The following is a 25,613-nucleotide window of genomic DNA, read 5'->3' as shown; positions in this document are numbered from 1 at the left end:
GGTTAGGAGAAAAATCCTAATTTTACTAAAGATGGAAAAAATCCCAAAGTTTTTAGAGCAAAACATGATAGGATAGGTTATGAGAATACACCAGGGTTTTAGAACAAAACACGTATAGGACAATGTACACTTTCTTGGAGGCAAAAGGAAACCCATAGCCTCTTTCCCATTTCCACTGGCTTTCTACCTTTATTTAGTCCATATCTCATATTGGCATTTTTAATTGCAAGTCAGTTGCCATTCACTTCTGGCTAGTTAACCTGTCCTAAACACTTCTGATGAAAATAGCAGAAGGTTTATCCAAGATATTACAGCGAAAGAGTTCTACATAGGAAATACCCAGACACATCATATAGAGAAGCAGAGATTGTCTTCTTTCTTCCTTTTTGGACTAGAAATTCATGGAAACTAGATAACCTACAGAAAATCCTAGATGGCAATGAAGGTTAAATCAATTTCCTCAGGCTTGAAATCACAAATATAAAGACAGATACAGATAGAATCAACATGAAGGCAAGTACAACAGAAAGTTAAATTAGATGGAGAATCCCTTGAGTGGAGCAAATTTGGTCAATATCTCGACTTCCTTCTCTGCTGATTTCTGTTTCTTGAGCTTCCATTCTGAGCTTTGGGAGTTAGCCACCTGAATTTCATCAACTATCTTTGGAAGATTGTCCATGACCATTCTTTGCTTTGTTTTTGCTTCAGCTATCTTCTTGTTAGTTCTGTCAGCAACCTTAGATAATGCAGCTCGACGTGATTGCAAGATGGCAATCTTTTCATCAATTTCCTTTATAGCTGAGGAAGTAGACACGTCTTCAACCTCAAGTAGAGCTATTTCTTGCTTTGACGCATGGTATTCATCCCTTAGCGTAGAAACATGAGTCACTTTAGCCTCGAGGTCAGCAAAGAATTTGTCAGCTTGCTTAGCTAATAGCTTAGCTTTCAGGAAGTAATTGCTGGCCAATGGGATTTCTTGGATTAGCTTTAGCATTGAAAGCTCTCTAGCACTGAGGTTAGGATCATTTTGGAGCTCCAAAGACAAGGTTGTGATTTCGGTAATTTTTTCAGAGGTAAATAAAGCAGGAAAACCAATATTTAGGAGGTTAACAAGTTTCTTTCGAGCTTCAGTCATTTCTTTTTCTCTCCAAGAGCCAAAGCTAATGCTTGGACTTTGGTGAAGAGGCAAAAGTAGAATGTCATCAAGTGAATTAATGTAATTATCGAAATCCTCTGGAGCTACTTCAACAGGAAATTCCTTGAGAGAACTTGATGGTTCCTGTTGGCAGGCTAGAGTGATGGTTGTTGCATAGTCATCAGATGCTGGAACACTCTCCAACAATGAACTTTCTGGTTCTTTTGGTGCTTCATTGTTTTCTATGTTTTCTTCCTTAATTAGGAGTGCATCGGGGACTTCAGTATTAACCATGTTAGAATGAACTTTCTTCCATAAATACCGTCCTTGCTGCTTCAGATTGGACTTCCTTTTCCGCGAAGAAGTTCCTCCTCCTTGACCAGTTTTACAGGCCTTTCCAGGATGAGTTGATTGAGATTGCGGCTTAGCTTCTGCTGCAGATGAATGTGAAGTGTGCAAAAAAAATGTTAAGGAATAATAACTACGTCAATATGTGCCTCAACATGTTCCGCAAAAAGAGTTTAAAAACAGCTAAAGAGTAAAAACAAATATTATCAAGTAAATAAACAGGCATCATGGATATCAGCTTTTTCTGGTCCTAATAAACGGCTAGAAATTGGAACTGAATCCTTGTGGTTAGTATCATGACAAAGTAAAGACCAAGGCTGTAAACTTCACAAAGGCTATCTTCAGTTGGGTTCTAACGCATGACTAATGTGACCTAAATACTTTTCAAAATGACTTATACCTAGCTTAAAAGTTTTAAAAATCAACATCATTAACAGCTACGAACATACAGTCAGGTAACTTTTCATCGCTGTCATGTGTAGAATGACTTGCAGCAAGTTGCCACCTTATAACAAGGCTATTAACAGACAGCACTAATTGAGCAAATCTATTGGAATTAAGGTACATGCCAACTTGTGAGTAAAATAGAAAGGCCGATTCAGCAGGAATGAAGACTGCCGATGTTAAAGGAATAATTATATTAAGCAACCTAAGCCAGATCTAAGGCCATTTACATGGTGCCAGGATTCCGGATCATAAACTGCCTTATTATCTTTCAGATTGGTACTAATAATATCTCATGACCTTTAGAGTAAAGTAATCCCATGAGGTGGAAGCAGGGGTGTAGCTAGGTGTTGGTACGAGGGTTCAACTGAATTGCCTTCGCCGGAATATTATATTGTGTAAATAGGGAAGAAGTGAATTTTTTTGTTATATATAAATGGTTGAACCCCCTTAACATAAGAGTACGCTTGAGTATAGTGGCAAAGGGGGTTAAAAAATTACTTTATAGCTTGTTTGGAGTTGTTACATACTGTATTGTATTGTTACTTTAAATACAATATTTGTTTTAATTATTACTTAAATTTTATTCTATCGTGTTGTTAAATCTGTCGTTACGTAACAACAAAAACCATCATTTTATGTAACGGCCGATTTTGGTGTGGTCGCATCATTATCTTATTTTTTTCTCTCATCTTGTCATTCCTTATTATTAAATAATCTTATTTTATCCTCTATCTTACCTTTTTATATAATAATTCTACCTAATATCATACTTTTCTTTGCAATATTGTAAGTTTATTCTTCATATTGCTGATCTATAATAACATGAAACGACGACAAATAATACAATCTATCCAAACATTACATTCATCAAAACAATACAGTACAATATAATACAATACAATATGATACATTATGAAATGACACATAACACCCATCGAAACAAGTTGTTAGGTAACAGATTCAAAATCCAAGGTGTGACAATCTAGTATTTTTTTAGTCAACTTGTATATAACTATGTATTCCTAGCTTAGCCACTGAGTGGAAGTAGAATAAAAAGTAGACTCTTAAAATTGATGACACCTCGAGGTGTTATAGTACCAAAAGGGAGAAAGGGGAGAATGATAGAGAGAAACAGAAAATGAAAGAAGAATAAGAGAGGAGAAATTCCTATTTTGATGGCGCACGGAGATTGGGCAGTGTATTAACTCACTTGAATTTTTAATTCAAGAAAAAGATTAAAGAGAACCTAGGAGGTTGCACGGCCAAAAAGAGGAGAAAACAACAAGAATAACCTTAGCCAAGAAAGAATAAAAACTAAGAAAAAGAATACAAGAAGATACAATCAGATTGCATAAAGACTCAAGAACTTGCAAAAAGACATCAAGTACATGATCAGGAATTGAAAGAGACACTTAATCAAACCCTAAACTAGATGAAACTCAAAAGAACACAGAATAAATAAGAGAATAAAGAAAGAACAAGGCAGATTGGAAAGGCCAGATAAAGAATAACACTAGGACAAGAACAAGAATTCAAGAACGGGCAAGAACTAAACCTAGAATGCAAGATTAAGAATCTTCAACCAAAATTGAGCAACTAATGGCAATGAAATTTATACACACACAACACTTCCGATAGAGTACCAATAAAGAACCTAAGATATCAAGAAACAAGAAAGAACCTTGATTACCTAAAGGAAAATCACTCACTTGAATGAATAATCTGTAGAGTTTGATACACACTAGAACTTCTGGAATTGTAAAGAGAAAGAAACACCTAAAGAGTAACGAGAAGAACTACTCTTCATCAGTGGTTCCAAGAGCTCAATGAAGCTCGATCGATTTGAGAGGAGAAAAGAGAGAATGTTATTAATCTTCATAACAATAGCTGAGTACAACAGGAGAGTTTTGTGAGCTATATGGGTGGAATCCATGTGATATGTAGTTAGTTAGTTATAACTAACTTCTGGAAGTCACATGACCCACATGTGCCACTCTTAACAACATTCAACTAACTTCAACTAACAGTTTTAACTACTACTCGACCACTCTTCAGCATTTAACTATGGATTTAAATATGATTACTTCCCCTAACTGTGATTATTACATACAAATACGTATAATTACCCCCCCCCCACCCACCCCCCCAAGACAATCCTTGTCCTCAAGGATTAAAAAGTGGAAACTTGAGCTTGAAATCTTGGAGATCCTCCCAAGTGTTGTCCTCTAGTGCAGCATTCATCCATTTGACAAGGATTTGTGCTATTGCCTTGCCAGGGTTATGAAAAGCGGTCGCCTCCTTGCTTAAAGCGAGAAGCAAAGCGAGGCGACCCCATTACCGCTACTGCTATATGAAGCGACTCAGGTAGACAAAAGCGTGCGCTTCCCACTAAAAAGCGAGAAGCGATGAAGCGAAGCGAGGCGAACGAAGCGAGCGCTTCTCTGTTTTAAACACCTGCCAACCTATTTAGTTAAGAAAGAAAGGTGTTCAGTGTTCTTTTATTAAAACACACAACCAGCAGCAACAGAAATTCTAAAGAGCCGACTAGGGCTCCCTCCTCCTCCTCCTCCCCCTCCCCCTCTTTGCTATCCTCACCTTAAGATTAGGGATATGAGCCTTGTCAAGGTTGAGTAATCTCCTCCCTGCACTTGGCAATTCAGAGAATGAGTTAAAGTTAATTGTACCTGCAAAACAAAAAGCTATGTTAGTTAAATAATTCGCCAGTGTGTTGCCCTCTCTTAGAACATGTTGGAAGATCACATTGAAACTCTCCTTCATCCCCTTGATCCTTTTCACCTCCTTTCCTATACTACATGGTGTTTCCCATTCACCTTCTATGATCCTTTTCATTACCAGGGAATCGGTCTCTACAATTAGAGCAGTGTTTTTGAGAGCGCGAAGCGCAAAAAAGCGACAAGGGCTCGCTTCGCTTCAAAAGCGAAGCGCAAAGCGAAGCGCACGCTTTATTAAAGTGAAGCGCAATTCTTAAAAAACATAATGTAAAATTATAAATAATCAAAAACTTCAATTTAAATACTTAAAAGTAGGTACTAGGTACCACAAACCATCCTCAAACCATAGGACAAGCAAAATCAAAGCTACTAAATTACTAGAATCAACATCTTATTCTTTTACTCTTCTTCTTCTTCTTCAAGATTGTCAAAATCTTGAATTTCTCTATTATCTTCATATTGCTCGTCATCTTCTTCTTCCCCCTCCTCTTCATGATCACTTTCATCTTCATCAATTAGGGATAGGGATCGACTTGTAGTAGCCACACTTTTTCCCTTCCTAATAGAGCTTGAACTTGGAGTATATCTCCTTAAACCATAAGGATCTTCCCCAACTCCACTACCAACCGCAACATCACCCCAAGTGAAATCGGAGTCGCCTTCAAATACTTCTTCACCTTCGCAATTTTCGGGGACTCCGGTTAGCCACTCATTAGCCTCATCAATATTGTCCAAAAGAATTGGATCAATTATATTGCGGTGGTTGTAGCGACGCCTCAATGCTCTATTGTATTTTATGAACACTAGATTATGGAGGCGCTTCAAGGTTAGTCGATTCCTTTTCTTTGTATGAATCTGCAAAAAAGATGTGTCAACTAATTAGTAGGAGTTTGGACAATTGAGATATAATTTACTTTATCTCAAAATACGAAATAATTCTTTTTATTTCTCACGTGTTCAAAAACACTCCAGTTCCTTTCACATCCAGATGAGCTACAAGTTAAACTTAGAACTTTGATGGCGAAAGCCTGTAGCTCCGGAGTCTCTACACCATATTGGTCCCACCATTCAACTATAGAAGTCAAAAAAAATGTTCAAGAGTTAATAAGTATAAAGAATACATTGAAGTTAGAGCTATAAAATATAGAAACACTTGGTCACCTGGCGACTTCGTCGTTCTTTGTTTAATAGCAAGTCGGAGCTTAAAAAGTCCTTCAGCTGCCTTGTAAATAGCAAGCTGATCTACTATCTTTTCTTGCAAGTCTTCATCTGGGTTCAACTTGATAACAACCTGATGGAATCCTGTCCACACTTCTTTAGCCAATGAATTCTTCTCATGCTGCTCATAAAAGAGTGATGGGTTCAGAATAAGTCCAGCTGCATGCAAAGGTCTATGAAGTTGCTCATCCCATCTTGCATCAATGATCTGAAAGACCTTTGCATATTTCTGCTCATCACTGAATGATGCTTGAATAGTCTCCTTGGCCCTATCCATAGCTTCATAGAGGTAGCCCATTGATGGTTTTTGCTCCCCATCCACCAAACGGAGAACTTTAACCAAAGGGCCACCAATTTTAAGAGCATGAAGGACATTATTCCAAAAAGAATAAGAAAGAATAATGCGTGCAACCTCTTTCCCCGCACTTTCCTTTGCAAATTTACTCTTGCTCCATTCCTCTGAAGTGACCATCTTTCTCAAATTGTTTTTTTGACAGTGGATACTATGCAGAGTCAAGAAAGCAGTGGCGAACCTTGTCTTGCCCGGTTTCACCAAATTTTTTTGCATGGTGAATCTTCTCATCATATTCAATAACAAGGGCCGCTGAGAAATATAAGAATGTAACATAACGCCCTGGCCAAAAACTGTAGAGAAGGGTTTTTCCCTGAAAATGTCCCCGAACATCAAGTTGATACAATGAGCCCCACATGGAGTCCAATAGACATTCTTGTACGCTCCTTCAATCATGCCACCTGCTTTCTTATTTTCACTTGCATTATCAGTGACCACTTGAACAACTTTGCTTGGACCAATCTTTTCGATGGTATTCTGAAACAAGGTGAACATTTTGATGTGGTCAGTGTTATTAGAGGATGCAGCTGTTGATTAACACAAAATGCTAGTCCTTCAACAATTGCCTTAGCTTCTGCCACAATATTAGTTGTATCTTCTATCTGCTCTGCCCTAGCAAACACCAAATCTCCTTCACTATTCCGCACACAAAAGCCATAAGAACTTGGTCCTAGATTGCCCCTTGATGCACCATCAGTATTACATTTGAACCATCTTTCATAAGGTGACTGCCAAGCCACTCTCTTGGTCACAACATATGGTTTATACCCTTCAAAAAATCTGATCATGTCTGGCTATAGTAATGGAATATGTGGAAACCAGGGATATCTTACCTTTGCTAGATTATGCAGTGACTTGTTCACTTCATGGATCACCCTGCTACAAGACACTGTACCTCCATATTTCATAGTGTTTCTCCTCTTCCAAAGCTCTCATGTTATCACTGCCGGAACCCTGGAACAAAGGCTTGAGTTTTGGACAAACAATCCTCATTCCACCACACCCTTATAATATGATGAACCTGGACTAGATTCTCTACTATACCTGCTGCCTGCATAAATGTCCTCCACACCATATCAGCTGTTGTACTTGTTAGGAATAAATGTTGAAAAGAGTCCTCCTGAGGCTGAGTACAACACCAACATTTTGATACCACCATGTGTCCACTCCTTCTCCACAGATATCTGTAGGGACTTTACCTTTCCATAGTCTCCACAAAAAGAAGGATATTTTGAAAGGCAGTCCCTTAGTCTACAATAGCTTGTATTCAGCATTTATGGGTGCTCTATGGCTCAAGATTTGCCATGCACTACTTACTGTGAATCTCCCTGAAGCTGTAGGCATCCACTTAGGTGTATCCCAATATTGATCATTGTTTTCAAATAGAACCTCCTGTCTAATGTGATCTGCAATATCTATTGGAAAAGTTTGTTCCAACGGCTGCCCATTCCAATCATTTCCCTCTCTCAACTCAGCCACCTCCTCAAGTTCTTCATTAATGTGAAACTCCGGTGGAACAACATGATATAATGCCCCTAAGCCTGTCCAGTTCTCATGCCATATGTTGGTAGAATTCATTTCCCATAGTATTTGATATTCCACTTCTTCCCTTGCTTCCAACATCTTCCTCCATACATGTGAACCTCTCCTAAATTGAACTACAGTAGGTATTTCGTTTTTACAATATTTGTTCCACACGAAGTTTGTCCATAGAGACTTGGTAGTTCTAAACTTCCACCACCATTTAGCAAATAAAGCTTTAGAGACATCAACCAAAGATCTAAAACCTGCACCCCCTCCTCCTTAGGTAGGCATATGTTTTGCCATTTTGTCCAGTGTCTACTCCTGCCTTCTTCCTTATTGCTCCAGAAAAACCTAGCAAAGGTTTTGTATAAGTGTTCAAGCACATTATTAGGTGGATCAAGTACATAAAGGATGTATGTAGGCATGCTTTGCAACACACTAGATATTAATGTAGCTTTTCTCCCATAGGACACAAGCTTCCCCTTCCAAGAATGTAGCTTTGCCTTCACCTTCATCATCAGATCATTGTAGTAGTCCTTCCTTCTTCTTGTATAGAAAATAGGGCTACCAAGATAGTTGAATGGAAACTCACCTCTTGCAAAGCCAGTAATAGTCCTCACAGTGTGCCATAATGATCCAGCTACATTAGAATGCATATAAAAGGAACTCTTTGCCTTGTTGATCATCTGGCCTGAAGTGTGTTCATACTTAGTCAAGACTTCCATAATCTTTTCTAAGGAATATGAATCAGTAGATGCAAAGATGATAGTGTCATCAGCATATGCTAAGTGGTTAAGAGGATCAGTCCACTTAGGCATGCCAAACCCCTTAAATTTCTTATCCTCAAACAGCTTATTCAATGATCTAGACAACACCTCCGCTGAGAGTATGAATAAGGCTGGTGACAATGGATCTCCCTGCTTGACTCCCCTTGTGGAATGAAAGAATCCTGATGCTTGCCCATTGATTAACACTGAATACCAGTTATTAGCAATCAGATTCTATACCATGTTGATGAAGCATTCCGCAAATTCCATCTTCCTTAGTACATACATCAAATATATCCATGATCCCCTATCATATGCCTTTGCCATGTCTAGCTTGATCACCACATTAGCATGTTTGCCTCTCAGTATTATATCTGTGACTATCTCTTGTGTTAACAAAATGTTTTCAAAGATACTCCTTCCTTTGACAAATCCTGATTGATTGGATGATATCAAAGAGGGCAGTATCTTTTCCAATCTATCATGCACCACCCTAGAGAACACCTTGTTGATAAAATTACCCAGACTTATTGGCCTGAGATCAGAGAAAGTCTCAACCCTAGGCTTTTTAGGAATCAGTACAAGGTTGGTATGTGTAATGGATTTAGGCAATGATCTTCCCTAATAAAAAACCTGCACCATTTTGTAGATATCATCTCCTACAATTTCCCAGCATTCCTAAAAGAACACGAACACACCTGAGAAGCCATCAGGACCACTAGCACTCTCCCCCCTTAAAGCAAATACTGCCCCTTCAACTTCACCCCTAGTAGGCATTCTGCAAAGCTCCACATTCTACATTCTGCTCATTAGACACCATAGAAAGGGACATTGTTGAGAAGTGCAAATGATGTAGGATCAGCTTCTTTTGTGAATTGCTTCTGAAAGAAATCTACGGCAGCCTCAGCCATGTGATCTTGATTTTCAATACAATCACCTTCATTGTTTTGAATTCTCTTTAGTTGCAGCTTCTGTCTTTTGCCATTGACATGATTGTGGAAGAACCTTGTGTTCCTATCTCGTTCAGCAAACCAATTCATGCCTGCTTTTTGCTTCCAATATTGTTCCTCAATGCTGAGATACATCTTCAATTCAGCTTGTGCCTTTTGGAGCACAATCCTGTTTTCAATGGTTGGCTCTTCTTCAAATAACATCTCCTTCACTCTATCAATATCCTCCCTAAAAGCTAGCTGTTTGAAAATGTCTCCATAAGTCAACTTACTCCATTTAGACAAAATGGGGTAGCTGAAAGAAACAATAGACATCTCATTGAAACTGCTCGTACCCTACTCATACAATCTCATGCTCCGTTGCGTTTTTGGGGAGATGCAATTCTTACATCTTGCTATCTTATTAATCGTATGCCATCTTCAGCTATCCAGAATCAAGCTCCAATATCTGTCCTGGTTCCCCACTTACCTTTGTTCTCTCTTCCACCCCATGTCTTTGGGAGCACGTGTTTTGTTCATAACCTTATTCCAGGAAAAGATAAGTTAGCTCCTCGTGCTCTTAAGTGCATCTTTCTGGGTTACTCGAGAACGCAAAAGGGATATCGATACTTTTCTCCTGACCTCCAACACTGCCTTATGTCCGTTGATGTTACCTTCTTTGAAACCCAAGTATAATTCACAGGTCCAGGTAATCACTTACATATTTCTGAGGTGCTACCTGTTCTATCTTTTGGAGATTCAGTCACTATCTCCCATTCATCTTCCTCTACAACTCCAATTCCACCACCTACAGCTCTAGTTGCAGCTCCACCACCTATAGCTCCAGTTCCACAACCTAGTACAGTTCAATCTTCTGCAGCTCCACCACTCCTGACTTATCAACGTCGTCCGAGCCCAGCATCAGGACCACCTGATTCACGTCCTGCACCTGACCCTACTAATACTGCGGACTTGTCTCCTCTTAGTCAACTGATTGCACCACGGAGAGGTATACGAACCACACTTAATCCTAATCCCCATTATGTCGGTTTAAGTTACCATCGTCTGTCATCACCCCATTGTGCATTTGTATCATCTTTGTCCTCTGTTTCCATCCCTAAGTCTACAGGTGAAGCACTGTCTCATCCAGGATGGCGACAAGCTATGATTGACGAGATATCTGCTTTACATACGAGTGGTACTTGGGAGCTTGTTCCTCTTCCTTCAGGTAAATCGACCGGTGGTTGTCGTTGGGTGTATGCAGTCAAAGTTGGTCCAGATGGCCAAGTTGATCGACTTAAGGCTCGTCTTGTTGCCAAAAGGTATACTCAGATATTTGGGCTCGATTACAGTAATACTTTCTCTCCCGTAGCTAAAATAGCATCAGTCCGCCTTATTCTATCCATGGTTGTTGTTCACCATTGGCCTCTCTATTAGTTCAACATTAAGAATGTTTTTCTTCACGGTGACCTTGAGGATAAGGTTTATATGGAGCAACCACTTGGTTTTGTTGCTCAGGGAGAGTCTAGTGGCCGTGTATGTCGGTTGCGCCGGTCCTCTATGGTCTAAAGCAGTCTCCTCGAGCCTGGTTTGATAAGTTCAGCACAACTATTCAGGAGTTTGGCATAACTCGTAGTGAAGCTTTTCAAATCTCTGTATTTATGTGGTGGTTTATGTTGATGATATTGTTATCACCGGTAATGATTAGGATGGTATTACTAAGTCGAAGCAACATCTCTTTCAGCACTTTTAGACTAAGGATCTGGGCAGATTAAAGTATTTTCTGGGCATTGAGGTCACTCAGTCTAGCTCAGGTATTGTGATCTCACAACGGAAGTATGCCTTAGACATTCTTGAGGAGACAGGAATGACAGGCTATAGACCTGTTGACACTCCTATAAATCTGAATTCTAAACTTTTGCTAGGGCAGGGGGAGCCGCTTAGCGATCTTGCAATATATAGGCGGTTGGTTGGTAAATTAAATTACCTCATAGTGACTACACCTGACATTTCCTTTCCTATAAGTGTTGTAAGTCAGTTTATGAATTCTCCCTGTGATAGTCATTGGGATGCAGTTATCCGCATTCTTCGGTATATAAAATCAGCTCCAGGCAAAGGACTATTGTTTGAGGATCGAGGCCATGAACAGATCGTTGGATACTCAGATGCTGATTGGGCAGGATCACCTTCTGATAGACATTCTACAACTGGATATTGTGTTTTAGTAGGAGGTAACTTGGTGTCTTGGAAGAGCAAGAAACAGAATGTCGTTGCTCGGTATAGTGCAGAAGCAGAATATCGAGCAATGGCTATGGCAACATGTGAGTTAGTTTGGATCAAACAGCTGCTCAAGGAGTTGAAATTTAGTGAGATCGGCCAAATGGAACTTGTGTGTGATAATCAAGTTGCCCTTCATATTGCATCGAATCCGGTGTTCCATGAGAGAACTAAACATATTGAGATTGACTGTCACTTCGTCAGAGAAAAGATATTCTCGGGAGATATTACTACAAAGTTTGTGAAGTCGAATGATCAGCTTGCAGATATTTTTACCAAGTCCATCACTGGTCCTCGTATTAGTTATATATGTAACAAACTTGGTACATATGATTTGTATGCACCAGTTTGAGGGAGAGTGTTAGAATAGCTATGTGAATATATATGTAATTAGTTCTAGTCTTATAGGTAATAGGAGTAGGTTATATATTATGCGTACTGATAAATAGGGTTCATTGTATTACAATTAACATCAATAATAGATTTTCTCCCGTGCATTCTCACGGATGTTAACAAAGGAATTAGGAGAATTAGTTGCAGCTAGTTGTAGTGTGTATATATAGACCATAACTCATTGTATTTTGTTTTAAGATTTGGAAATATCTTAGCTCAGATTACTCTCAATAGAGATTCTTCTTTAGAACCTTCTCGCTCATTTTCTCCTCTAACATTCTTACTGAGCTAATCTCAAATCATCATTAGGGTATCAGAGCACGGGAGATAGATTCATGTTCACTGCAATTATCATCTTCTGATTTCTGTAAAGTCATTTTGTTGCAGATTAATTGGGATTTTCTCAATCGATTGAGCTAGGGTTTGCGATTTTCAATTTGTAGTGCGGGAGATAGATTCATGCTCACTGCGATTATCATTTCTGATTTCTGTAAAGTCATTTTGTTGCAGATTGATTGGGATTTTCTCAATCGATTGAGCTAGGGTTTACGATTTTCAATTTGCGTGTAAATCGTGAAAACGAAGAGATAGATTACTTGAATATGTCAGCTACGGTGATTGGAGAAGAAACGTCCACTGGAACCAGCACAGGAACAACCATAAACCATCATCATCCCCTGTATCTACAACCATGTGACACTCCAGGCAGCTCCTTGATTTCAATTAAGCTAACCGGAACTAAGAAATATGCATTGTGTAAAATTGGTGAAAGTGGCACCATTAAGAATGTGCTCTATATTCCAGAATTTGAATACAAGCTATTGTCCATTTCCGAACTTACAAGGGACTTAAGATACTTCATATCCTTCTATCCTGGTTATTGGATCATGCAGGACCTTTACAGTGGGAAAGTGAAGTGGGAAAGTGAAGGGTATTGGTAAGGAACTAGATGGCTTGTACAATCTGCAGCACCAGAAAGTTGAAGCCAAGGCTGCAGGCCTGCAGCTATACACTTACATGATGATTCTATAAAGGAGGAGGACTTGGGAGTATGGCATGGAAGACTGGGACATGCTCCAGACAAAGTAGTAAAGCAAATTCCAAACATGAAGTTCAAGACTAGTAATGATAGAATAAGGGATTGTACAATCTGTCCTTTAGCTAGACAAGGAAGATTGCCTTTCCCAAAGAGTACAAGTAGATCAAATAGCCTTTTGATTTGATTCATGTAGATGTATGGGGCCCATATAGAGTGTCAACTCACAATGGACATAAATTTTTCCCTACTGTAGTAGATGACTGCAGTAGGATGATATGGATTTACTTGTTAAGTCTCAAGAGTGATGTGGTTGTAGGCTTGAGACAATTTCTAGCTTTAATAAAGATTCAATTTAGTGTAACAATGAATTTTAAGAATGACAATGGATCTGAGTTTGTTAATTTTGAATGCAACAATTTGTTCCACTCATATGGATTGGTCCATCAGAGTTCATGTGTCCACACCCCACAGCAAAATGGGGTAGTAGAAAGGAAACAAAGACACATATTAGAGGTAGCTTAGGGCCATTAGACTGCAGGGTCATCTACCTCTTAAGTTCTGGGGAGAGAGTGTGCAGGCCTCAGTTTATGTGATCAACAGACTTCCTTTATCAAATTGTCAGGAGAATCATCTTATGAGATGTTGCATGGGAAAGTACCATCATTACAGCACATGAGAACCATAGGATGCCTTAGTTTTGCTAAAGCTGTAGGAGTAGTAGACAATTGCAGCCAGATCTATTGGGGCTGTACTGATGGGATACTCATCATCCCAAAAAGGCTACAGACTATATAATATCCTAACTAACACTTTCTTTATTAGCAGGGATGTCAAATTCATGGAACACATCTTCCCTTTTCAGCTGCTAAAGGAAGGAAAGCTGCAGATTTTTCCCGATGGAGTGCTTGATTCATCTGCTAGCAGTAATGATACATCTGCTAACAGTGATGATGGTCCAACAGCAACAGCACCTATAGATGAAAAACCACTCTCTCAAGAAGTATCACCTGCTGCAGAGGCACCATCCTCACCACATTCACTGGGTTTTGAAGATGCACAGCCACAGGCAGAGTCATTTTCAGATGCAATTACACTCAACAATATAGATGGTCAGATCAGGAAATCAGGCACAGCCTGTGTGGATGCAAGATTATGTATGCAATGGGTCACTGACAGGTTCTGCTGGGAAGCACCCTTGCAAGTATCCAATGCAAGACTACTTGAGTCATGCTGGTGTTTCAGCCAAGTATAAGTCCTACCTATCCAGAATTACAGACTTGAAGGAGCCTGTGAGCTATGAGAAAGCAACAGCAGATCCCAAGTGGATTGAAGCAATGGACCAAGAGTTGACTGCACTCAAAGAAAATGGAACTTAGACACTAGTAGACTTACCAGCCAGAAAGGTTCCTATTGCGTGTAAATGGGTGTTCAAAGTAAAGTATAGAGCCAATGGAGAGGTTGAAAGATACAGGACACAACTAGCGGCCAAAGGAAACTTTTTCTCCTATAGTCAAGATGGTGACAATGAGAGTGCTTCTAGCTTTGGCAGCAGCAAACAACTGGAATTTGTACCAAATGGATGTTTACAATTCTTCAAGGAGACCTCACTGAAGAAGTCTACATTGAAGAAGTCTACATGTGCATACCTCAGGGATTTTCAAGCAGGCTGCATAAATCCCTTTATGGGTTGAAGCAAGCTTCAAGACAGTGGAATCTAAAATTGACTGAGGCATTGCACAGTTCAGGTTTTGTGCAGAGCCACTTTGATTATTTCTTTTTCACAAAGAAGCAAGGCAACAAATTAGTGATCATTCTGGTATACGTGGATGATCTTCTCATAACCAGGAATGATCACTGTCTAATTTCAGAGGCAAAGTCCATATTTCAGTGTAACTTTAAAATCAAAGACTTGGGGAGTTGAAGTTTTTTCTTGGAATTGAAATAGCAAGGTCAAGAGAAGGGATATTGATGAATCAAAGAAAATTTGCAATGAAATTGATCACTAATCTGGGATTGGCAGGATCAAAACCAGCAGCTACACCAATGGAATGCAATCAGAAACTCACTACTGTGGAGTATGATCAACGCATAAACATGAAAGAAGATGAGAAGTTGGCAGATGCAGGACCATATCAAAGGTTGGTGGGAAGCTGTTGTATCTCACCATGACAAGGCCAGAAATATGCTATGCAGTGCATGTACTAAGTCAGTTCATGCATTGCCCAAAGAAGTCACACGGAAGCTGCAGTCAGAGTTGTCAGGTATATAAAAGAGGTGCTCCAGGATTGGGTTTGCTAATGAGCTCAAAACAGTCTACAAAGCTCACATCCTTTTGTGATGCTGATGGCCAGTCTCAAGAAGATCAGTAACAGGATATGTGATGATTCTGAGAGATTCTTTAGTATCTTGGAGATCAAAGAAGCAATGCACAATATCGAGAAGCTCAGTAGAAGCAGAATACCGGAGCATGGCTTCTGCAGTTTCAGAGATCCTATGGCTAACAGGACTGTACAAAGAATAAGGTGCAGAGGTTGAATTGCCAGTGGAATTATTCCACAAACGTACAAAGCATATAAAGATAGATCTACATTTTATCAGGGAGAGAATTCAACAAGGGATTGTCAGAACCAAGTATGTGATGTTAAAAGATCAAGAAGCAGATTTGTTTACAAAGGCCCTGGGAAGATCACAATATGAATACCTAATGAGCAAGCTAGGAGTGCTCAATCTATTTGCACCACCTAGCTTGAGGGGGAGTAGTGAGGAAAGGAACAAGCACGTGACTAGCATGTGAGGCAGAAGGATTAGTTTGTTAGTAGCTGTTAGTTAGTTATAACTAATTATGGGATTAGGCACTGTAGATGTTAACGGAAGAATTAGGAGAATTAGTTGCAGCTAGTTGTAGTGTGTATATATAGACCATAACGCATTGTATTGTTTTAAGATTTGGAAATATCTTAGCTTAGATTACTCTCAATGGAGATTCTTCTCTAGAACCTTCTCGTTCATCTTCTCCTCCAACATTCTTAGAGAGCTAATCAGCTCAAATCTTCATTACAGTAGACGAATGGGTTGTTTTATAAGTAGTGGGTGTAGCATAATGAATTATAACTTGAGTTCACACCAAAATTGATAGAGCACCAGAAGGGAGAAGGGAAAAAGGGGAGAAGGATATACAGAAATTGGAGGAATGAGATAGAAGAATAGGAAGGGATCCATTCATAAAATGGTACTCAATTCAAGTGTCTTAAACAAAGTTTGAGGTCCTATTACCCTATTTATTGGATAGCAAGTTCTGAACCAGTTAGAACTCTTCAAACCACTATAAACCTTGTCTTTAATTAAGAGTATAAGCTTGGACATAACCTTATATCTAAGATAAAATCATCACTATTTTATTTTCAACTAATAACAGAAAAGATATGATCACATAAAACCTTATGTTAGATAGTTAGTTGTAATACATATTGGCCCATATCCAAAAATTGCTATATTGTACTATATAAACATTGTATATAAATAGGGCTATTATAAAACAATTATTAATAATACAATTTTTTCGTGTTATTATTTCTCGCATGGTATCAGAGCGGCAGTGAGAAAACATCTGGGAAGGAAAACCCAGACAAGCAGTCGACGTGCTTCAATTTCCGGCGACCTTTTAGGGTTGCTTTGCGTTGTCTCTCTTTTTCTCAGTGTTGTGCAAAATCCAACACTACCACAAGGTTCCTTATCACAAGCTACCAAACATTAGTAAGATTCTCTGGCAAAGCCCCCTCCACGTGCTCCCACAAGCCGGTAAGAACCTCGACTCTGGCAGCGCGTCTAACACATGCGCCGGCGCGTGAAGCACTTTCCGGTCAATTTTTGACAAATTTCTTAAGGACATGTTGCTTGTGAGAAGATTCTGAGTCCACCAGTACTATTTCCTACAGATTCCGAGAATTTTGGAATTTTTCGGCAAGTTACAGTGATTATCCTTTGATTTTTTTCTGTTTTTGTTGATATTTGCTAGAACTCTCTCTTAATTTTATCATGTCTCTAGGGTTGGATATTTTTGGTTCCAAAAACACAGAGAATTGGAAGTTTAAGTGTTATGATTACTTTAGAACCCTTAATGGGAAGTTCAAACTACTTATGTTGGGCTTTCTCAGTTGAGTTGTGGTACAAGGGTCAAGGTGTTCAAGATCACTTAACCAAAAAGGCTAGTGAGGAAGATGAAACGGGCAAAGTACTTTAGGAGAAGATTGATGCTCAGTTACATAGTATCCTATGGCAATATATTGATTCCAAATTGATGCCCTTGTTTCGTCCATTCCAAACATGTCATTTAGTTTGAGAAAAAACTCGCACTTTATACATTAATGACAAATCTTGTTTCTATGATGTGATATCGCGGATGACAAATTTGAAGAAATAGGAATTGGATATGTCTACTTCCTTGGGTTAGTATAAGGAGTCATGGAGGAATTTGAGAAGTTGATGCTAGTGATGTCAGTTTCTACTAGTGTTCAAAATGGAAGATGTTTCTAGTTCTTTCACTCGTTGGACTTCCTAATGACCTTGATTCAGTACGCGACCAAATTTTGGCTAGTCCGACTCTTCCTACAGTTGATATGAATTATTCTTTCGATTACTTTGCCTTGCTACCGCGCCCAATCACATAGCGATCTCATCACAGACAGCTAATTTCTCTGTTCTCGCATCCCATATAGTAGAAAATCGAGCATCTCAGACTATGGAGAATAGACAAAAAGGAGGCCGTTTTGGAAGATCTCGACCTAAGTATTCTTATTGTAATAACCTTGGACACACTCGTGATGTGTGTTATTCTTTGCATGGTCGACCACCTAAAAATACTCATGTTGCTCAAATCGAGACTGCATGTAACCAGGGATTTTCTTTATCGGGAGGGAAATATAATGAGTTTCTTCAGTATCGATCAAGTAAGCAGACACCTCCACAAATAGCCTATGTTGCTCAAACTGATACTTCTGTTGCTGATAATTCCTTTGCTTGTGTTTCTCAATCTACTACTCTTTGACCGTGAGTCATGGAGGCAATAGGTTCTTTTGTCAAATATTGTTTATTCACAATCTCTTCCCAATGTTATCTTAGCAAATAGAGTCCAAACAAAAGCAAAAGGAGTTGGACAAGCTAATCCCCTATCCTCTGTCACTTCAGATTTTGTTCTTTATGTCCCTGGTTGTCCTTTTAATCTTACATCTGTTAGTCGGTTGACTCGTGGCCTCCATTGTGGTATATATTTTATTGATGATTCTTTTGTTATGCAGGATCGCATTACAGGACAGACGATTGGCACAGGGCGTGAATCACAATGCCTTTACTACCTTGACTCACTCAATCCCTCCATAACATATCTGTTACAGATTCTCCCGACCTAATTCACAGACATTTAGGCATCCGAGTTTATCCATGCTTCAGAAGATGGTGTCTAGTGTCTAGTTTATCTACATTAGATTGTGAGTCGTGTCAACTAGGGAAACATACCCGAGTCACCTTTCCGCTTAGTGCTAAGAGTCGTGTAAAGTCTCTTTTTCTTTAGTTCATTCTGACATACTAGTAGAGTCAGTTCAACCTTAGGATTTCGTTATTTTGTTAGTTTTATTGATAATTACTCAAGATGTACTTGGATTTTACTAATGAAAGATCGTTATGAGTTGTTTCTTATATTGTAGAGTTTTTGTGCTGAAATAAAAAATCAATTTGGCATATGTAGTCGCACCATTCGCTGTTGATAATGCCTTGAAATACTTATCCTCTTAATTTCAACAATTTATGACTTCTGAAGAAATTATTCATCAGACATCCCCTCTGCATAATGGGGTAGCTGAGAGAAAGAATATGCACCTCACTGAGACTGCTCGCACACTTCTTATTTAGTCCCATGTTTCGCTGCATTTTGGGCGATGTGGTTCTCACGGCTTGTTATTTTATTAGTCGGATGCTTTCATCTTCCATCCAGATCCAGATTCCGCATTCAATATTGTTTCCTCAGTCACCCGTATACTCTTTCTCCCCTCGTATTTTTGGGAGCACATGTTTTGTCCATAATTTAGCTCCCGGAAAGATAAGTTAGATCCTCGTGCTCCCAAATATGTCTTCCTTGGTTATTCTCCAGTTCAGAAGGGATATCGTTGCTACTCACATGATCTTTGTAGGTACCTTATATCCGCTGATGTCATATTTTTCGAGTCTCGACCTTACTTTACCTCTTTTGACCACCTTGATATATTTAAGGTCTTAACTATACAGACTCTTGAGGAGTTTACCATAGCTCCTCCTAGCATCCATCCTCAGTCACAAAAGTCTTATCCATACCGACTATTGAGAATCTAGTGTTGCTCCTCCTAGATCCCCAGCCATAGGAATACCATTCTTGACTTATCGTCGTCGTCCGCGTATAGCATCAGGCCCAACTGATTCACATTCTACACCTGACTCTTCTCCTACTGCGAACTTGTCTCCTCCTAGTCCACCGATTGCACTTCGAAAAGGTATACGATCCATACTTAATTCTAATACACATTATATCGATTTAAGTTATCATCGTCTGTCATCCCTATTATACTTTTGTATCTTATTTGTCCTCTGTTTCTATCCCTAAGTCTACAGGTGAAGCAATGTCTCATCCAAGATGGCTACAGGCTATGATTGACGAGATGTTTGTTTTACATGCGAGTGGTACTTGGGAACTTATTCCTCTTCCTTCAAGTAAATCTACTGTTGGTTGTCGTTGGGTTTATATAGTCAAAGTTGGTCGATTGATCGCTTTAATGCCCGCCTTGTTGCCAAATGGTATACTCAGATATTTGGGCTTGATTACAGTGATAGTTTCTCTCCTGTGGCTAAAATAGCACTTGTCCATCTATTTCTATTGCCATTGGTCTCTCTATCAGTTGGACATTAAGAATGTTTTTCTTCACGATGATCTTGAGGATGAAGTTTATGTGAAGCAACCACCTGATTTTGTTGCTAAGGGGGAGGCTAGTGGCCTTGTATGTCGATTGCACCAGTCACTTTATAGCCTAAAACATTCTCCTCGAGCTTGGTTTGGTAAATTCAGCATAGTTATTCAGGAGTTTGGCATGACTAATAGTGAAGCTGATTACTCTGTATTCTATCGGCATTCTGCTTCAAATCTGTGTTTTCATTTGGTGGTTTATATTGATGATATCGTTATTACTGGCAATGATCAAGATGACATCACTAGTTTGAAACAACATCTCTTTCAGCACTTCGAGACTAAGGATCTGGGTAGATTGAAGTATTTTCTATGTATTAAGGTCACTCAGTCTAGCTCAGGTATTGTTATTTCACAACGAAAGTATGCCTTAGACATTCTTGAGGAGACAGGAATGATGGGTCGTAGACCTATTGACACTCATACGGGTCCGAATGCTAAACCTCTGCCAGGACAAGGGGAGCCTCTTAGCAATCCTGCAAGATATAGGCGGCTGGTTGGTAAGTTAAATTACCTCACGGTAACAAGACCTGACATTTCCTTTCTCGTGAGCATTGTAAGTCACTTTATGGACTCTCCTAGTGATAGTCATTGGGATGCAGGTGTTCAAAACTTTGGTATTTAAAATCAGCCCTCGGCAAAGTACTATTGTTTGAGGATCAAGGTCATGAGCAGATCGTGGGATACATAGACGTTGATTGAGCAGGATCACCTTCTAATAGACATTCTACGTCAGAATATTGTGTTTAGTAGGAGGTAATTCGGTGTCATGGAAGAGCAAGAAATAGAATGTAGTTGCTCGGTCTAGCGCAAAAGCAGAATATTGAGCAATAGCTATGGCAACACGTGAGCTAGTTTGGATCAAACAGTTGTTCAAGGAATTGAAATTTGGTGAAATCAATCAGATGGAACTTGTGCATGATAATCGGGTTGCCCTTTATATTGCATCAAATCCGGTGTTTCAATGAGAGGACTAAATACATTGAGATTGACTGTCACTTCACCAGAGAAAAGACTCTCGGGAGATATTGTTACAAAGTTTGTGAAGTCAAATAATCAGCTTGCAGATACCTTCACTAAGTCCCTCACTAGTCCTCGTATTAGTTATATCTGTAACAAACTCAGTCCATATGATTTATATGCACCAGCTAAGCTTAAGAGGGAGTGTTAAATAGTTATTAGTAATATATATTATCCCACATCCAAAAATAGCTATATAGTACTATGTAAACATTGTATAAAAATAGAGCTATTGTGAAAACACTTAAGTTATCAATAATATAATTTTTTTCGTTTCATTATTTCTGACACCTTATTTTAGAGATATGACGGTCTTTATTTATTTTTGACTAATACATGAAAAGAAAGAACCTTCTTACGATCTACAACACAAGGGTGCATCTCCATGTTTACAAGACTAGCACCGAAGAAATCATGATCTTTAATAGAGAGCAACTGCAGGGCATTTGGATAAGATTATAAGATGGTCAACCAGCTTACCAACGTTGTTTTACTTATCTATGCATTTGATGAACACCAAAAGTGGTTATAAACCAAAATCAGTAAAAGATCACTTATAAACACTTTTGGTTTGATCAAGAGTGTTTATAAACTTATGGATTTTTAACTTATAAACATTTTTGTTTGACCAAGGTTTTTACTATTTTATCTGCATTATAAGTTGGTCAACCCCAACTTATGGATTCTGCAATCCTTGACATATCTTTCCCAAAACAAAATGTCCGAGTGTCTCTCAATTCCATTTTCGCCATTCGTCCTTCTCCTTATAAGGATACTTTTGAATTTATACTTTTTTAAAATAGTTTTAAGGACATATTAGTCATTTTAACAAAAAAAAATAAGCATTTTTATACCAATCAATCAACTGCTTTATGTATCAGCTTCATCACTTCTATCCAAAGACGTTATTATTATTTATAAAATTTGTTTCAACACTTGATGCTTATTAGCTACTTTCATTTCGCTACGCCAAATGAGTCCTAAGCTTATAAGCTAGTAAAATTAGCATGTAAGCACTTTCTGACTTATTTACACGGTTTATAAGCCCCAAGAGTATTGCCATAAACAACCAAAAGCAATAAGTTGGTTATCCCCAACTTATGACTTTTTAACTAATAAGCACGTTTTGGTTTGACAAAGATTTTTATAATTTTATCCCTAGTAATTTTTTATAATGTCGAAATGCCATTTCCGTATTAAATCACTAACTCCCTCTCCATTCCATTTCTACCATTCATCCTTTTTCCATGTAAAGATACTTTTATTTCATATTTTATGTAAACAACTTTATGGGCATTTCAGGAAAAATGTTTTTTATATTTTTACCAAACACATTAATTGCTTCTTATTAGTTGTAGGACTCATATTCAAACGCATAACTGCTTATTCATAAAATCAAAACTTAAAAGTGCTTCTCACACTTGATGCTTATCAACTACTTTTAATTAGTTAAACCAAAAGGGCTCCGAGTTGAAAGCCAAAGCATATGAAGAAGATTCCTGGTCCTACCCTCTACTAAGGTGTTAAAGATTACCGATTGCCGGATATTGCAATCTTCAAAGCAAAGGATTTCAGGTGTCTCCAAACAAGGAATAGCATAGGGTGACAATAAAAATCCGACATTAGATTAACACCAAAAGAAAACGAGTAATGTGGCAGGTAAGATGCTTTGGAAAAGCGCTATGATAGAACCTAATCAAATCAAGAACAAGAGACAGCTGCAAGTAATCAGTGATAATCAAGAGCAACAATAATAATGCAATTTGAGGCAGCTCTGGACATTAAGTAATTACACCATGATTAGACAAGAGAATGTAACGGATAAAGTTATTATGCTAATGCGGTTGGCAATTTTCAAGTCTAAAGAGCCTATATGGTGACCAAAATGGCAAAATGAAAAGAAAGAGGCCAAGAGACAGAACTGTGTAATCATAGAAAGAGAGTTTATCTATCAGTATATTATATCACAGAAAAACCTAAACATACATGACATTGTACAATATCTCATCAAGAAGCGTCAGAAATTTGCATAGTTCTCATACTAACCTTTGCCCTCAGATGACGAGAAAAAAGAATTGAATTCAGCTGGAATTTCCCAAACGAATGATGAGAAAAAAGCATTGATATCAGCTTCAGGGAAGTTTGTTTTGATATAGTCTTTAAGAGATATCTTGCTCAAAAACCACATTTTCTTTCTTGGGGTTTCTTGAAGCCTTTTTGGAGCAATCAAGTATCTATCTTGAAAGTATCCTGAAGCTTTGACTCTTTTTCCAACTTTCCAAGTCCAAATGTCGCCTGGATATGGCCAATCTTCAGGAGCATAAGGTAAGCCTTCTCCTGACTCCAAACATGCAACAGGCTTGAGATGTAAACCATCCATTTCTTTTGGAATCGTGCAGCTATTATTTACCTCTGAAGTGTTAATCTTCTCGCCACCTTCCACTATGAACATGTTAAAGATGCTGAATTAATTTTATGTTCTTCGTAAGTATGCACTAAGATCTATGGATATAATACGTGACTTTGAAAGCACTTTGAACTATTTGATGTATGACGATCTTTTACATTCTTACTGATGCATAATGAGGTGTCAAATTCTCGATTCTGTTCACTTCTTCATTTGTAACTTGAAAGAGATGCACAACACAGATTATGGTCAAGAATCCTGATATACAAACTGGAGAACTTTCTGTGCTGAAGAATATGTAGTAAAGTAAAAATCATGGACTTCCCGTTGTTCTAATACAGCATATTGCCAATTGAAAAAACAACTTCAGAATCAAGAAGCTATCCAAGAGAGAAGAACCATGACTACTTAAAAGCTGTTAAGTAGTATTATCCTTAGAATTAATAGTAAACGCCAGTATATGCTGCTCTATAGTTATGTGAGAACCAAGCAAGTTCATCCACTGTTTAAGAAAGATTGAAAAAAATCAAGAAAGTTACACAATTTGAATGTTATAACAAGAATGAGAGACGGGAGATTTGATACAGGAAATATAAAACCAAACATTGAACATGTTTTCGGGACAATTAACACTTTAAATGGAGCTCAATTAACAGCATGTCATTAAATTCTGCACTTAGATTTCTGGAAAGGTGCCAAAATATGTATACTATTTCCAAATTAATTGTGTTCTTTTACTTTCAAATAGCTAAACTTAAACATCTCATCTTTAACCAAAAACCTTAGTCTAAAATTTGCATAATAGTACCCAAAGAGGCAAAAGACACTACGTCATTTCTTCCCATCTGCTTAAGCCTTGATGGCCAGAGTTAAAGCGATATTTGTGCTGGTGAGAGATAGCAAGTACCCGGTGGAATAGTCGAGGTGCAATCGGGTGGAATAATAGAGGTGCGACCGGTTGGAATAGTCGAGGTGCGTGCAAGGTAGCCCGAACAAAACTGATTGACCGAAATTAATTGCATTCACTAGCCAAAAGTGTATAATATATATATAATACGCATATATACCAAAAAATATATATATATATTTTGTCGGCCATTATTTTTGGGAACGGCTAAAAATATACATTTCTCAACAAAATTTGCTTAATTACTGGTATAATTTTGCATCGGTTGAATGGTATATGTAGCTTCTAGATATCGAAACATTTTTATATAAACCAAATTATTTTTTTTTTCTCAATTCAAATTAGTCAGACTAACCAATAAAAAAACAAGAAGTCACTTATAGAATGCATGAGCAAATTAGCAAGGCTTGCTACCTTGTATTCCTAAAATTTGACCCAAATTCCACATCTTTTTCTTTCATTTTATGGGGTAAAAAAAGATTTCATTTTTCTTAATTAATTTCTCTAATCCTTGTTGAAATGGCTAAAAAAAAAAAGTGAAGCTTGAATTTACTTGGAACTAAACATGCACGGAACCTGCAGTGTATTACAATTGCTTAAAGAAAATTAAGAAAAAGTTTACATTAATGGAAAACTTACTGTTGATAGTGAGAACTGTAGGCCAAATTGAAAGGAACCCACAATGGGCTTTTGCTGCAGCAGCAGAGAGAAGAAGAGAAGTAATTGAGAATAGAGCTTCTGGGTTGAGACGGATGATCAAAATTAAAGAGTTACTTTTATTTTTCCCGTTATGATTAATAGTTGAGAGGACTGGAATTTGTATGCTAGCTGACAGGACCGAGGAACTGAGTCAGACTGTCAGTGGTTAGTGATTAATAGCATATTTGCCCAAGCCTCGAAAAATCCGCTAATTTTAAGAAAAGCAATTTTTGTTTGACTAATCAATTTTGAAAAGTATTTTTGAACAATAATTTATATTTGACCAAACTTTTCAAAAATGCTTGTAAGCATCAAATTATAAAAAATGACATGAAGAGATTTGCTTAATAGTTAATGTTATATAAGTAGATAAATAATCACAAATATTTATAATTTAGATAATAATTAGTTTTTTATTTTATTTAAGTAAAATG

The 25,613-nt window shown here is 38.1% G+C and overlaps 2 protein-coding genes across 2 annotated transcripts; both read right to left on the bottom strand.

Annotated features, from left to right (window-relative positions):
* Nucleotides 1-285: 285 nt before the first annotated feature.
* On the bottom strand, nt 286-25,307 carry LOC104228891 (uncharacterized). Its single transcript, XM_009781438.2, has 3 exons — nt 25,120-25,307; nt 23,213-23,608; nt 286-1,569 (listed from the first exon to the last, which is right to left on the bottom strand). Coding segments are annotated over exons 1-3 (1,431 nt in total). The 5' UTR covers nt 25,121-25,307; the 3' UTR covers nt 286-535.
* Nucleotides 4,913-16,546, bottom strand: LOC104228890 (uncharacterized). The gene is made up of 3 exons (XM_009781437.2): nt 5,824-16,546; nt 5,616-5,734; nt 4,913-5,517 (listed from the first exon to the last, which is right to left on the bottom strand). Exons 1-3 carry the CDS (start codon nt 6,725-6,727, stop codon nt 5,062-5,064), a joined length of 1,479 nt encoding a protein of 492 aa, XP_009779739.2. The 5' UTR covers nt 6,728-16,546; the 3' UTR covers nt 4,913-5,061.
* Nucleotides 25,308-25,613: the final 306 nt, after the last annotated feature.

This window comes from Nicotiana sylvestris, chromosome 1, assembly GCF_000393655.2.
Source record: "Nicotiana sylvestris chromosome 1, ASM39365v2, whole genome shotgun sequence".
Classification (NCBI taxonomy): domain Eukaryota; kingdom Viridiplantae; phylum Streptophyta; class Magnoliopsida; order Solanales; family Solanaceae; genus Nicotiana; species Nicotiana sylvestris.
Note: the sequence above shows the minus strand (reverse complement) of the source record. Positions and strands in the feature narration are given on the sequence as shown.

What these genes read in the sequence shown, in the direction of transcription:
- LOC104228890 (XM_009781437.2), bottom strand. Translation starts at nt 6,727, where the DNA reads ATGTTCACCTTGTTTCAGAATACCATCGAAAAGATTGGTCCAAGCAAA. An exon ending in AAGAACGACGAAGTCGCCAG is followed by an intron (nt 5,735 to 5,823) that starts GTGACCAAGTGT and finishes TGACTTCTATAG; the next exon opens with TTGAATGGTGGGACCAATAT. An exon ending in ACTGGAGTGTTTTTGAACAC is followed by an intron (nt 5,518 to 5,615) that starts GTGAGAAATAAA and finishes TCTTTTTTGCAG; the next exon opens with ATTCATACAAAGAAAAGGAA.
- LOC104228891 (XM_009781438.2), bottom strand. An exon ending in CTCGTCATCTGAGGGCAAAG is followed by an intron (nt 1,570 to 23,212) that starts GTTAGTATGAGA and finishes ATTCATCTGCAG; the next exon opens with CAGAAGCTAAGCCGCAATCT.